The following is a 16357-nucleotide window of genomic DNA, read 5'->3' as shown; positions in this document are numbered from 1 at the left end:
CCAACTGTATCACCTAAACCATAGTATTCTGCCTTTTTCAAAAGAATTTGGTGGTTTACACAGTCAAAGGCTTTCGTAAGATGACAAAAAACACCCACTTGAGACATTTTTTTGTTAATGGCTTCCAAAACGTGGTTGCTGAAAGAGAATATTGCCTGTTCCGTGCAAAGACCAGCACGAAAACCAAACTGATTTTTGCTTAAGATACTGTGGAAGTTGAGTTGGTCTACAATCCTCTAGTGAATAAGGTTTTCAAGGATATTCGAGAGGGTAGTTAATAGGGATATTGGGCGATAGTTTGTAACAATGCTTTTATCACCTTTTTTAAAAAGAGGAATCACTACAGCCAATTTTAGTCTGTCAGGGACAATCCCTTCTTGTAGGGATGTATTGTATATGTTGCATAAGACAGTACTAACAAATTTATAACAGTGTTTCAGTATTTTACTAGAAATATTGTCCACACCAGTAGAATTTTTATTTTTTAAGGATCTAATTACTCTTATGACTTCGCTTACAGCAACTGGAGGTAAAGATAACTGTGGGATTCTGTTGCTAATAGCTTTCTGTAGGAGGGACAATGATTCTTCCATAGAACTATTACAGCCTGTCTTCTCTGCTGCTCTCGAAAAGTGGTTATTAAATATTTCTGCAACCAACTCAAGTTTCTTTATAACACTGTTCCCTATTTTAATCTCTACCTGAGACTTGTTCCCTGTTGTCCTGCCAGTTTCCCTCTTTATTACATTCCATATAGTTTTAATTTTATTTTCTGAGCTTTCAATTTCTGATTTTATGCACATACTTTTATTTATAACCTTCTTGAGAATGCTACAGTAAAGTTTGTAGTGTTGTCGTTTCTTTGGATCATTACAAGTCCTGAGAGAACTGTATAACATCCTCTTTGTTCTACAAGATGTTATTATTCCTGTAGTGATCCAAGACTTCTTGGCATTGCCTATATGACAGTATCTAACTACTTTTTTGGGAACGATAGACTCAAATACAGACGTGAATTCATTTAAAAATGAATTGTACTTTTTGTTTACATTTGTTTCCCTATAAACTGGGCTCCAATCTATCTCTTTTAGGCTGTCATTGAATTTTTAAGGCCCTGTTCATTTATTATCCTAAAAGATTTCCAAGAATGCTCAGAACTGCTGCACACACTGATGTAATTGAGCCTAAGCAATTGACCACCATGATCAGAAAGGCCAAGGATTGGATGTACAGTGATCTCATTGCATTTAGACTTATCTATAAATATATTATCTATCAGACTTTTACCGTTAACAGTAAGCCTAGTTGGGAAATCTACTATTGCCATCAGATTATAAGACTCCATTAAATGTACTAAATCAGCTTTTCTACTGCTCTCATTTAGGAAATCAACATTAAAGTCACCAGTAATTATCAAGTTCTTGGACTTTTGAGTACAGTATGGATAATAAAGAATCTAAGTGCTTAAGAAATAAATTCAAATTCCCTGAGGGGGTTCTATACAGTGCTAACACTACAGCCGTGAAGTGATTTACATTAATCTCAACACCACATACTTCAATTTGTTGCTCTATACAATGGCTCTTTAAATCTAATTCATTGTAAGATATGTTGTTTTTTACATAAATTACCACTCCACCTTTTTCCATGATGGTTCTAGAGTAATGCGCTGCCTGACAGTAACCACTTAGCTGTTACTTTTCAATATCTTTCACATGATGTTCACTAAAACATAATACATCAGTATCTTTTATTCCTTGTGGTTCCTCTAACAGAACAGTAATGTGCGCAGCTCGTGGTAATGCGGTAGCGTTCTCGCTTCCCGCGCCCTGGTTCCCGGGTTCGATTTCCAGCGGGGTCAGGGATTTTCTCTGCCTCGTGATGACTGGGTGTTGTGTGATGTCCTTAGGTTAGTTGGGTTTAAGTAGTTCTAAGTTCTAGCGGACTGATGACGATAGATGTTAAGTCCCACAGTGCTCAGAGCCATTTGAACAGTAATGTCATTTACTTTATTAGCAAGTCCTCCCACATTTTGGTGAAAAATCGTCATTCCTTTGGAATTAGAGACAGACGTAAACTTTTGCCTAAAAAATTATTTGTAGCTGCAGTCACAGTACGTTCATTACTAACAGTTTCCTGAAACATTAGAGTTTGAAATCTAGTCTGACTTGATGGCTGGAGCCATTTAAGTGCGATTGGTTCCAACTTTGGGATACATTTGTGGATTTCTTCCAATATTTTTGTTTTTAAGAGGGTACCTAATGCTTTTTTTTTTTTTTTCCGTGATCTGTACAGGTGCATACCGTGTCTTGTAAATAATTCTCATCCAAAACTGCTTATATCTACAACACAAGTATCGTTAAAATGCTTACACAACTTTGCTAACTTAGAGTTCGTTTGTGAGATAGCCTCATTTACACAGGACTGTGGGATTAAGTCATGTCTCTTTGGAATGTTCACAACAAATACCTTAGACTGATGAAGCGCCGATATTTTCTTCCTGAGCGACTGTATGACATCATTCCCTTCGTTGCAGGCAACGTTGTTTGAGCCACCTATTAAGATCACACACTCGTTTTTTACTTTTTCAGGATCACACCCTGCTACAACTTCTTGAAGTTTAGCACCTGGCTTCGCGATTCCACAAACATCGGCAGCATTAAAACTGCTTTTCACTATATCAGCCATGCCTGTACCATGACTATCAGCGAAAATGTGAAGACAATTTGTTGATGTTTCATTCACAGCAGACTGGATCACGCCACTGCCACTTTCATTGCTGTTAACTGAACGTTGTGGCTTTTGGAAGATCAAACCTAACCTTTTTCCGATAGTTTACCGGTACACTCTTCTTACGATTGTTTTCACTTTCTGTGAGACTATTACTAGAACAAAGTACATCAAAATGGTTTACATTCTCGAATCTCGAAACATTTGCTGTAGACGAAGTTTTAGTGCTGAATGTTTGACGCTTGTTGTGTACTACCTTCCATTCTGATGATTTATCAGCGTCATTTTGCGGCAATGTATCCATGTTCTGGCGAAAGTTTTTGTCCTTCTGTCTGTCTTGAAGCAATGGATCCATGTTTCGCTTCAACTTCAGTTCCATATTTTTGGACTTCAGGCCGTTGATTTCTACTCTTAGACTGCTGATTACACATTGTAAACTAGCAATACGTTCATTGTACTTTAAGCATTCACTTTTGCACTTTACACACGAATTTTTAATGGCTTCACTGTAACTTATTTTTGGAGTAAAATCGTAGATATCTACACATGCCGCCATCTTTAAAAACAAAGACTGGCAGTCCTTCCCACTTCAACTAACCATCCAAAACCAGAGAGAATCTTTTCCAGTTCAAAGTAACACACATCCTTAGTACTGATATGACACCATCTGCAATCTGCAGTTGACTGAACTATATGTTCTTCATGACATCCAGAAGCCATGTTCCACATCTGGGATGAATCTACCCCCCCCCCCCCCTGCCCCCACTCCCCTCACCCAGTATGTGCACAGGGTGCATACTGGACTTCTTCTCCTCCTTGGTAGCCATAACCCTAAAGGGCCCCATTACATGCCTAACTATGGAACTCCCAGCTATCAGTAATCCCAGCCTCTGTGACTGCCCAGATCTTTTAGGCTGAGAGGCTTCTATTGAAACAGGGCAAGCAACTACATCTGGCTCAGAATCTTTATGAGAAACAGATAGCACCTGAAACCTGTTCATCAGATGAGGCCCTTTTGATCCCCCCCTCCCAGAATGACTTGTGCTCCCTGCCACACCTTGGAATGACCTCCCACTCTACTACATGTGCAGGATCAACCTCAGTACAGGCAGTAAGCAGGGTGCCCACAGTAGTGGACCGATAAGGGGACAAGCAAGATGTGCTGGATGTCCCTTGGATCTCCACATACAGCCCCTCACTGTGATGCCCATTGGCAACAGTCTCAAGTCAACACCACCTGGAGCTCTGAACAAATGGTCACCAACTCAGCTTGCATATGAACACAAAAATAACAGTCCCTATCCATACTAAAGACGTGTGCTGAAATGTTTTGGACCTCTCCATCCAGTCTCAGTGTGTCTAAGGTCTGCTCATTGATTATTTTGATTTTCGTGTCTAGACCATCTGTAATACAAATGCTACCTATTGGAAGGATTGATTTTTTTACCACTTTCCATCTGTTTGTTGTATACTTTCTCCCAAACAACATTTGTAGAACCACCAGAGTCCACTAATACATCAGATTTAACATTGTAGATTCTGACCTCTAACCAATTGTACTATCTCACCAGAATTCTGTGCACTTTCTTGTAACATGTCATCCAACAAGTCAGTATTATCATCCTCTATTTGTACTGATACCAGCTGGTCATATACTGTTCACTTTGATTGTACCTCATCAGAAATACTTTAGTTTTCCTCATCAGCATCACATCACGGTAGGTCATGGCGGATGTTATTTTGTCAGTTGTGTTCAGCTTCACTTCTCATACCACTGTGGGTCCCATGTGGTAGCAGCTATGCTCTCCATGATACCCACTACAACTGCTGTGAAAATGTTTGCCAAATCTAACACCATCATCTTGGTTGTAATGATGGTCATCCTTATCTTGTGGCCATCTGTCAAAGTTTTTATTGTTACTAAAATTTTTCTCCCTAATTGTGCTAATGCCAATTTTATGCTCTCTACAGTTTCCTTGAGTACTGCTACTAACATCTCTTGCACTGATGCCACTAAGCTGTACTCATTTAGCAATGTAATTGCTTTGTTTTGATTAGTGTGAACAGGTGTAGAAGTACAAGAAATGTATTTGCAGTTATGAATATGAATAAGCATCAGCTGCATGATGGAATGATGACAATGAAAATTTGTGATGGATTGGGACTAAAATCCGCAATGCCTGTTCCTTTGGACATGCATGCATGTCCACTGGCATGTTGCATCGTGTTTTGAAATAACACAAGCACTGCAATATCATACATATCATAGGCACAGATGTTGTTCATAATATTCTTAAAAGTATTTTCTCAGATCCCAACTATGTGCTTAATTAAATTTTCTGGCTAAATGAGGACCATTTTTGACTCAATTTTGCTTTCTCATAGAACATTATTGATTCAGGAACTCCTTTACTAATTCAGGAAATAAGCATTGCATTTTTGTCCTATATGTATGTCCCATGTCACAACTTAGTCTTCCATGCTCAATGCTTCAAAGCAGATTTTTCAATGCTGGTTCCATAACTCAGGTAGAATGTCCCTGAATTGATTGAATAAATCAACTGCATGCCATTTAACAACAGGACTGAATTTGCAAATATTTTCAGTGCTAAGGAATACCTTATTATTTCATATTCCCAGTATGTGACTTCCTGCTGTGTTACCATCACACAGCAGTATTTTAGCTTGTTCTTTACCTGTTGTACATGTCTCATCATAAGCTGCTGATAATTGATTGCATCTGACTAATATTTTTGATTACTTTGCACGCAAGTATCTTATGTAGTAACTATTGGTGTGAAGTGATCCATGACCACATTTTAAATGTTTCTGACCTCCATTTGATACTCACTGACCTTGGTATCTAAGTGTTCTATATGTATAGCATAAATGTGAGTTTCGTTACTATGGTTTTCTTCTACATCACTAATTTCAGTTTTGACCTCTATAAATTGTTGTGCTCATCTTTCAATTTGTTCTCATAGCTCACTATTTTTAAGTTCTGTGGTAAAAATTTCCTTTATGTTTTCTTTTCATTGCCTACTATTTTCACCAAGTTCTGCAGTAAGATACTGATTTAACTGCTCTAAGTGCTTGCTATCTTCCTTTATTTGTTTGCTATTTTTGACAAGTTTTGCTATAATATCAGCCTTCAGTTGCTTATGATTTTCCACCAACTACGTAACCATGGAAAACACGTAAGGATTTTACCAACCCTTTCTTGCATAGACATGTTGAGTGTCTGTGCATTTGGAGTTTCTGCAAGGTGACAATTATTGAACTAAATGAAATAAAATTGTCATAACTTCTGAGTGGTTTGTGTTAGGACATTCAAACTGCAGGTTGTTAGTGGGGCATGATAAGAATTAGTATGCGCATATATGGTTTGGTTTGGTGACAAAGCCCATTTTCATTTCAGTGGGTTTGTCAACAAACAAAATTGGCACATTTCAGGAACTGAGAATTCACATTTCAGAATCGAGAAGTCTCTTCACTCTCTATGGGTGATTGTGTGGTGCAATATTCCTTTATAGCATGGTGACTACTGAACAGTACATGAAGGTTTTGGAAGATGATTTCATCGCCATTATCCAAAGTGACTCTGGTTTCAACACGATGTCTTTCATGCGAGACATACCTTGACCTCATCGAAGCAAGAGAGTGTTTGATGTCCTGGAGGAGCACTTTGGGGACTGCATTCTGGCTCTGGGATACCTAGAAGCCACTGGCATGGGCCTCGACAGTCCACCATATTCTTCAGATTCACATGTGACTCCTTTTTATGGGGCTACACTCAAGACAAGGTATACAGCAATAACCATAAAACCATTGCTGAGCTGGAAACAGCCATTCAGTAGGCCATCGACAGCACTGACATTCTGACACTTCAGCAGGTCATGCAAAACTTTGCTATTTGTCTGTGCCACATCATCGCCAAGGATGGCAGCCATATTGAACATGTCATAACCTAAACCCAAACATCTATAGTGATGTTTACATGTTGAATAAAGTGTGTGCATGCTGTATTTTGTAACTAATCTATGTTTTTTTTTCAAATAATTCAATAATTTAAAAGCTGTACATTTACTAATAGACTATTCCAGAACCTGCTGGCATCTCATCACTAATTATTTCCACCGTAACATCATCCATCTTCATCAACATTTCATCTATTTTGTGATTTGTGAAGCCTGATTATGCCATGCTAGGTATTAAATTTTAGACTCAAGAGTTCCTGGTTTGTCACAACACATTATGATTCACTAGTGCCAGATTCAGTGCTTAGAAGTATTCCAAACGCATAGCCAACCAATAGAATATACAAGATAGTTTCATTTACATACACAAACATTTGGCATAATAGTAAAGATTTACACAGCAACTGAAATTCAAAGGAGGTAACCATCATGCTACCAAAGACTTTAGCAAAATAAGAAAAAATTCAGTTAATGGAATTCTGTTTCTTGTTACTTTTCAAACTATTATTCATCAGCATTAAATTTATTACATAGGCCTGTGAAATGTTTATTCATTTCACTAGGGGTGCTATTTTTTGGCTGTTGCACTGTGGGCTACTGTTCACACAGGATGCTACAAATACTAAATAGTGGACTGAGCAAGGTGGCGCAGTGGTTAGCACACAGGACTCATTTTTGGGAGGACAATGGTTCATACCCACATCTGGCCATCCTGATTTAGGTTTTCCATGATTTCCCTAAATCACTTCAAACAAATGCTGGGATGGTTCCTTTGGAAGGGGATGGTTAACTTCCCTCCCCATCCTTCCCTAATCTGATGACCTTGCTGTTTGGTTCCCTGCCCCCATATTAACCAACCAACTAAATAATGGCACATTATGGGGTCAACTGATATCATATGGTTGGTATCAATAAGGGTATCCACAAGTCACATAAACAAAATCTTGGCTGAATGCAAGTGCACAATTGTGAACTATTATAAAACATAAAACCAGTAGACGTAATTTTACCCAATATTATTATGTAGTATTCTGCCTAGTAGCAGGTCCATGTCTTTGTACGGAAAATTTCTGATTCCACTATTCCCTGTCTTCAGCTTCTTCCTTCAGTCTGTTGTATCTCCTTCCATCTTTCATGTCATCCAGATGTTGAATTCTTCTTCTTCCTCATCCTGCGTTTCCTCTGAGTTTCCCTTCGATGACATCATGTATGAGTCCCTCATGCCTAAGTACATATCCAATCCAGTTGGACTTTCTCTGAAGAATTGTATGCAGAATACTTCTCTTCTCTCCTACTCTTCACAGTACATTGTCATTTTTATGCGGTCTGTCCACTTGATCTTTTCCATTCTCCTCCAGCACCAAGTTTCAAAGATCTCTAAGTATTTTTTCTCCTTCTTTGTCATGGTCCATGTCTCTGCTCCATACAGTGCAATGCTCCAAATGTAGCACTTTATCAGATTTTTCCTCAATGCCAAACTCAGCTTGCTGGTCAGCAGAGTCCTCTTCTTGTTGAAAGCAGCTTTGGCCATGGAAATTCTTGCTCAGATTTCGTTGGTGCAGTGGGCATCCTTTGTGATAAAACTTCCCAGGTACTTGAACTGATTCACATTTTCCATTTACCGATTGTATTTACAATATGAATACTTACCTACACATGACAAAATTTTTGCAAAAGGTATCCACTACAGAAATTTCAAAATAATTACTATGTATTGTGATTTTACACAGATACAAGTGTTGTTGTGGTGGAAAATTTAATAATTGTAATAAATAAGACTTTGCTTGTTATTCTCCTTATATTCTGATTTGCAGGACCAGGAGACAACTTGTGTACTCTGTGATGTATTTGTGAATGCAATACTGGAGTATTACAAGAGTGGGAAATCAAAAGATGAATTAGAAGCTTTACTCTTGGAAGCTTGTATCACATTCAACATACAGACTGAGGAAGTCTGCAGAGGCAACATCGAGGGAAGTATTGTAAGTATGCACAATTTTGGAAATATTGCAAATACACTTTCAATTGTGAAAATTACATAATCATGGACAAATCGTTAGAAAAGAATATCATTTATGCTATGAATGACTATTTGCTGTGCAAATTAAATGAGTTGAAGTTTGTGAGAACTAAAACCCTACTAGTTGCTTTTTGTTAGTCTTCCATGAAGCTGTTCTAACAAGCAAGGCAAGGAAGGAAATAATGTTGAACAAGTGTGATATTCAGTGGTAGAAGCATATACAAATGAAACTAAATGCCATATACTTAATATAAGGGCACAAGATAGTTGCCATATAAATGGCCAGGTAAGCCACCTCTCAGCAATGGCAGTTGTTAATTTTGTCTACAGAATTAGTTCACCATAGGTGTATCTATACAGTAATTTATATTTTGGGTCATATCATTTCTCTCAGAGTCCACTACCATCACGAAATTTATGAACAATATTATAGCTGTGGTTACATAGCAGATGAAAGATCTGAGAGCTTTGTAATAGAGAAAGGAACTCAATAAGAAAGTTCATTATCGCCACCAACATTTAACATAGTTACATATCAAATCTTTAAATCCACTAAGAAAAGTTGAAGAAATTAAATTCATCAGAACCATAAATCAAAAGACTAAGAAAGACCAAAACAAAAAGAAAAACAGAGTATCCACTACTTACGAATTGTGTTCTGTAAATCACATCATGAAGGGGAGACTTTTTGGATGTGGAACAAGTCAAGTTACACATTAACAGGCAGAAGCAGCCACTGCTGTAAAGTATACTAACAACAAATTACGGCTAGTACTAATTCATTCACACTGAGAATCGTGGAAATCATATGTAATTTATTTTATATATGTTTAATATAAGGGAAGTGAAATGGAAACAAGACATATGGAAAAAAGTAAGTAAACAGTTATTATTTCAAAAGCAATCACCATAACTGTTAATACTTTTATCCCATTGTGAGACAAGGCAGTCAATGCTTTCATGGAAAAATGTTGCCTATGGAACCACAGTTGTGCACCCCTTCATCTGAAGCAAATCATCAGCCACTAATGTCTTTCTTCAGAGCTCCAAAAATATGAAAATTGCATAGGGAGAGATTTGGACTGCATGAAGAATGTAAAAGGCTTCCCAGTGAAGCTTCTGCAGTGTATTCAAAATATACAAACAAACATGTGGGCCTGTCCATATGTTGCCAAAATTGTTTTCAAATCGTTGTAGAAGTTTCACTGGGAAGCCATTATGCATTCTCTAAACAGTCCTGATCTCTCCTCATGTGATTTCCATATTTTTGGAGCCTTGAAGAAAGACATTTGTGGCCATAAATCTCTTTCAGATGAAGAGGTGCTTACAATCCTGAATCAAAGCAGCAATCAAACCAGTGCAAGATTTTTTTTTTTTTTTCATTCAGATTTTGTTCTGCAGGGTCAGACCATTAACCAGGCTTTCTAAGATTGCTGCACAACAGTGTGCATTGGAAGTGGTCCAATTTGTAGCAGTCAGTAGACTGGTTTTTCCACCATGACAGTGCCCCTACTCACACTGCCCTGTCTATATGACAAAAATAGCATGACTCCTTTTCCTCACCCTGAATACTCATCTGACCTTACCCAGTGCAACTCATTTCTGTTTCTGAGAAGGAAAAGTGATATGAAAGGAAAGCATTTTGCTGATGTTGCCAAGGTGAAGGTAAAATGGTGGAAGTGCTGTCAAGCATCACAAAAGATGAATTTAATCAATGTTTTGAAAATGGGACAAAAGATTAGACAAGTATAGTTGCGCAAGTCGACCGTACTTTGAAGAGAACTGGAGCTTTGCGCTTAAAATGTGAATAAATAAGTTAAAAAAGTAAGTTTGGTTTCTTTTGGGTACTCCTTTGTGTATACAGGGTGCTCTAAAATTCTCCTTACTTATGGGACTTATAGAGAGTACTGAGGGAACCCCCTGTCGGGAAATGCTGCAGTCATTTGAAAACATGTTGGTAACATGATCACTTCTACAAGTATTTCATTAGGTGTGACCCAATGCATCATTTGTTTTGCAATTCCTCTCATTAATAAGCAAAGAAACAAAAAGAAAACCCAATCAGTTTTCACAAACACTGTGGTTTATGGTATATCCTCTACCAGTTAGGGTGGTAGCATCTCCTTGGAGTACTGAGTCATGCTTGCTGACAGTGTGACAACACAGAACCTGGCAGCACAAGAGCAATACCACATAAACAGCACTGCACTCCATAAATACAGCAATTCAGGTTGCCAGACTGATGAACACCTGGCACAGAGTATTACAAGGTGATTTATGAACTTCGGTGTCAACCACTATGAGAGAAGCATTGTGGACCATGGAGCACTTTATTATTGAAATTTTGAGTGATTACTTTGTGGGAACAGTTGGACAACATATTAATTCCTCTCACATACATGTTCACGAAATGACCATGATGAGAAAAATAGGACAGCAGGGGGGGAGGTGGAGGGGGGGGGGGGGGGGGGGGGAAAAGCTTCAGATATTGGTAATTGGTACCAGAACTACACTCTGCCACCCACCATAACTTTAGTCTTTGGAAGATTAACGGGTGAGCTGTTTGTGCTGAACCAAGTGTATGCCTGTCGCTCTACGCTCCCAGTTATGTCTCGTATATATGTGTTTGGCCCCTTTATCAGTATCCTTTTGCAACAGTAAGCACAACAATTTCTCAAGAGTCCTCCAGTTACAAAGCTGCCATAGAGGGAAGGTAACGGTATGTCTAGCCAGGGTGGTAAGTACCAATCCGGACACATGCACGGTGCAGTTATATTTAGACAGGGGGAAAGGAATAGACTATCCAAGCGACATCATGGAACCAAAATTGAACTTCCAACGAGTCAGGATGCATTGGATTTTCTCCAGCTACAAGAATTTGGTGGTAGTGGCAAGTTGTTTTGAGCAAGGAAAGTTTACGGAAGCAAAACGTGTAGAGCTCGAGGGGAGCAGAATTTTAATCAATGGAACAAAGTGTAACATAATAGGACCAGCCTTTGATGTACCAGCATCAATTTCAGGAGTCACACAAGCGGATGTTATGCAGCCACAGCTGTACTGGCCAAAAACCACTTTAGAGTTTTTACCAAGGCAGAATCTGCCCTTGTTAAATCAAACTCTGCAGCCAGGTCTGTTGAGATCCATAAACCAGTTCATTATAGAGCAAGAGGGGCACATATCAGCCGAACAGCTTGTTCAACATGTCACGCAGTATAGGGAAAGGCAACATCAAATAACGATCATTTTGAGCACCTCTGTGCTAAGTGTCATCACAGCCTTGACTTTGTTATGTGTTGTTTTCTTTCTGATCAGACAGAGAGCTAATTCCAAAAGGGAACCAAGGGTAGTCCATGTCCCAGAGGATTGGATACTGAGGGTGTGAGACAAGTAGGTAAGGGGTTGATTGAACAGTGGTCATCCAGTAAGGAATTTTTATGTTTTGTTTTATGTCATGGTTTTAAGGGGGCACTAGACCACATTTAAATTTTCTATTAGTAAATAAGCATGTCATAAGTGCCAATCCAAACAAGTGTAAGAGTTAGTTAAAGGATGACCTGGGGACCGGGTCTTTCCGAAGAAGGGAATAATGTAGTGGCACCACAGTTTAAGACAGGGAAGTTAAATTTGGTGCAGTATTTTGGAGCACACAAGTTACAGCCGGGTCCAGGCTGGATTGCAGGAAGTTACACTGACCAGCAGTTGCGAAGTGGAATGGAGACTACAGGGGCCATCAAACTGCTGAAAAGCATAAACGCAGCAGTTTGCATATCGCAAGCTATAAGAAGAAGGGGCCCACTGGTGCAACCATGGTGTGGGGCATACGTGACTCAGTGATGCGTTAGCAAAACAGAGCCGCGAAGCCGAGTATAAGTAAGTGTGGTTTTCTAACGAGATTCATTCAAGTGTGGCAGCTTTCCTGGATGGCGGGGCATGTCACACTACTGGTGACACATGGCAACAGATGGGGCGACAGCATTCCAGTCCACGGCAGGTTGTTGGTTCGACCCTCTGAGGCCAGTGTGGGGTCCGCAACCAGCCAGGGTGGGTCACTCTTCAGCTCGCTACTGTGGACAGTCATTTCGGCTCCCGACACATGCTGGAGACTTACAAAGTGAGGGCCGCAGGTTCGGACGCCGGAACGGGAGCAGTCATTGCTGCTGCATTCCCAGCTATGCCAGCCAAGGAAGAAGCAGCAACACAGCCAGCCTATGGCTCCTGGTGGAGCAGTGTGGAGTCAGCGGGGACGGTGGCCGCTGAGTCGGTTGCTAGCACTGCCATCCTGACATAATTGGAACTCTGCAGCTAGCGTAGAAGGCTGGCCTGACACAGTGTATTGCATGGGCCATGGGGTGCTACCTCAGCAATGCAGGGCCTGTGATGTGGACCGGGGTCAACAAAGCTCTGTAGTGGAAAAAATAATTCATTTGAAAAGCTCGGACGAGTTTTAATACGGCACCTCCTGGCACCCATTCACTACACTTGTGTATCATAAATAATTCTCAGGCAGATCAACAATGGTACCAGTACTTTGATACTTTTGTTTTTGATTCAGATACTGTGATAAAAATTGCCTTTCAACAGCAGCTTTACTTCATCTCTAATTTTGTGGAGAAATTTATTATATAATGATAATATATCTGCTTGCTGTGAGTACTTGAGAGAACTCCATACAAGTGTACATCAAACAAACTTCTTTAGCAAGAACTATAAGTGGTGTACAGCCAGATCTGCCATGATATAGGTACCAGAAAGGCATTACACTGTATGAATTGTTTTAAATTTTAGTCTGGATTTTATACTTCAAGAAAACATACCGATCTCTGTATTTCAGTTACCTTGGAATGTTTTAACATGTTTTCCAGTTCTATCAAGTGTACATCTTATGAGCTGTATCCAGCTAACTTGTGAATGTTTAATGAAAAACTGCCATACTTGACCATTGTGCTATATCCTCTAGTTTTTTATGGCAATAATTTGATCTGTGTGCACCACTACTTTGCACCCTGCTCTGTGTAACAAAAAATGGAAAATTTATCTGTGACTAAGAAAAGTGTGAGTGACACACTCGTAAATGTTAATTCATTGCCTCAGTTCCTGGAATGCTATCTCAATAAATTGTATCTCATGGTATGCTTTTTCAAGAGCACATACAGATTATCACTCACAAAACCTATCAAAATTAGGCACTAGAATACCAGGGGAACCAGTTTAGCAAAATCCATTATCTCAAAAATACAAAGTCTGTCTTCATCCAATTGGAAAGTATGAAATTCACATGACATGAAAGCAGCGCATTTGCTGGAGGAAATACAAAACTGTCAAGACGCATAAGTGAAAGTTTCATACTTTCTGCAATATGATTGGCGCTCTTGTGCCTCATTTATGTTTTTGTGACAATATTTATACAATAGACACTCAAGATGATATAATGTGAAGGCCCATACGATTACAAAACACAAACTGTTTCATTGTTTCGAAGCCGAGCAGGATTAGCCAAGTGGTCTAAGGCACTGCACTCATGGACTGTGCGGCTGATCCCAGCAGACGTTCGAGTCCTCCCTTGGGCATGGGTGTGTGTGTTTGTCCTTAGGATAATTTAGGTTAAGTAGTGTGTAAGCTTAGGGATTGATGACCTTAGCAGTTAAGCTAACATTTGAACATTTTGAACTGTTTCGAAAAAGCGTTCCGAAACATTACGTTGCCTGTTTCAATTGTTTCAAAACAGTTATGTGTTTCACTTTGCCCATCTCTAGTAATGAGTATTTGCTATTGCAGATGAGAGGGACTGATGTAACAAGTTTTTGTTAAAGAGCGTTTTAGGGCTATCAATGTTCCGTTCTATTTGTAGTTACGTATTCACTGTCTGATGACATAAATTTGCAGTAGATGTAAACAACATAATGTCTTCGGACTGTTACATAGAACAATGAGAAAAAGGCAGCAGTTTCAACAATGGAATCGGCAAGCTTGATTTAGTGAGCTCTGTTGTCTGTTGTTTGCCAAATATGAAACTAGATAATGTCCATTAACATGGGGAAAAGAAAGCGTTCTTTCTTGAAAACCACAAAAGACAAGTTCTATTTCTTGAACAAAACCATGAGTATGAAGGTAGAATTCATGTTGTGTTGTTAGTTTTTTCCATTGAACACGGAGGACGTGCCGATATAATGCAGAACATAAAGAAGCACCTGTTGGCAGTTTCTGTGACAACTTCTAGCAGCGTAACTTTAAGTACGAATAAACTACAAACAGAGGAAGATAAATGTATGTATCACTGCGGAAGAAGGGCTGTTTGTGTTCCATATCATAAAACACAATTATTCTTTCTGTTAAATGAAATGCACAGCTCTATAATAATAATAATAATAATAGCTTTATTCAACATCAAGTGGTACACTGCACATACACAAAGAAACAGTAATGGTTACAGTTATTTGTACAATACACAAGACACATTCTTGTGAATACATCATTAATTTACAACAAAATTACAGTAAGATGTTTACTGATTTCTATTTACATAATTTCACAAAGCATTTGTTGTTCTTCATATAAGTATGGTACTCTTCTAATGTGTAGAAAAGGTGTTTTACTAAAACTTTCTTAAGCTGCTGTTTCAGTTTAACTGTAGGAACAGCCATGACTGCACTAGGCAGTGCATTAGCTAATTTTATACCTGTTTACTGAGGGCTCTTTTCGTAAAGTGCTGTTCTGTGGCTGCCAATGTAAAATCTTTCTTTATTTCTAGTATTATACTGGTGGAAATCCGAGTAAGTGTTTGGGTGCAGTCTTTTCACAAGCAATATGGCTTTTAGAATGTATGTGTTTATAACAATTAACACCTCTGTTTTTGGAAACAAGTTGCGACAAGATTCCCTATATTTTGCTCCACGGATTATTCTCACACCCCTTTTTTGAAGAATGAGTAGCTTATCTAGATTAGCTTTGGTTGTTGTCCCCCAAATTTCGATACCATAGATAAAGTGAGAGGAGAAAAGAGCATGGTATGCAGTCTTTAGGACTACAGTGTCTTTACAGAACTTGCTAATAGTACTGATTGCAAATATATTTTTTGACAACTTAGTTGCTATGGAGTCAATATGTGTGTCCCATTTCAGGTTGCTTTGAATTGTTAGGCCAAGGAATTTTACACTAGACTCTTTCTTTACCAATTCATTGCCAATGTATAATTTAATTTCATTATTCAAACTACTTTTGTTAAACTCCATCAAACATGTTTTACTGGTGCTTACATTTAAGTGGCTTTCATTAAAAAACTGAACAATTTCTTTTGTCATATTAGTACACTTGGCCTTTAGTTCATTACATGATTCCTTTTTACACACAATGGACATGTCATCAGCATACATAACAATTTTGGAATTTATAGTACAGTATTTAATATCATTTACATAGATCAAGAACAGAAGGGAGCCCAACACCGAGCCCTGGGGTACACCATATTTTATGTGAGTGATCTCTGATTTGTGGATGCCACTTTCCATTTTAAGCAGAACAAACTGTTTTCTATTGCTCATATAATACTTTATTAGGTCATAAGCAGCGCCTCTAATGCACTTGTTCCATAGCTTGTCTAATAAGATGTCAACATTCACGGAATCAAAGACTT

The 16357-nt window shown here is 38.7% G+C and overlaps 1 protein-coding gene across 1 annotated transcript in view; it reads left to right on the top strand.

Annotated features, from left to right (window-relative positions):
- Window positions 1–16357, top strand: part of LOC126161621 (sphingomyelin phosphodiesterase-like) — a 137586-nt gene that overhangs the window by 28915 nt on the left and 92314 nt on the right. The window contains exon 2 of the mRNA XM_049917582.1: window positions 8522–8689. Coding sequence (XP_049773539.1) covers window positions 8522–8689 — 168 coding nt within the window. The remainder of the gene's footprint in view (window positions 1–8521; window positions 8690–16357) is intronic.

This window comes from Schistocerca cancellata, chromosome 2, assembly GCF_023864275.1.
Source record: "Schistocerca cancellata isolate TAMUIC-IGC-003103 chromosome 2, iqSchCanc2.1, whole genome shotgun sequence".
Lineage (NCBI taxonomy): Eukaryota > Metazoa > Arthropoda > Insecta > Orthoptera > Acrididae > Schistocerca > Schistocerca cancellata.
The sequence above is the reverse complement of the archived record's forward strand: the minus strand, read 5'-3'. Positions and strand labels throughout refer to the sequence as shown.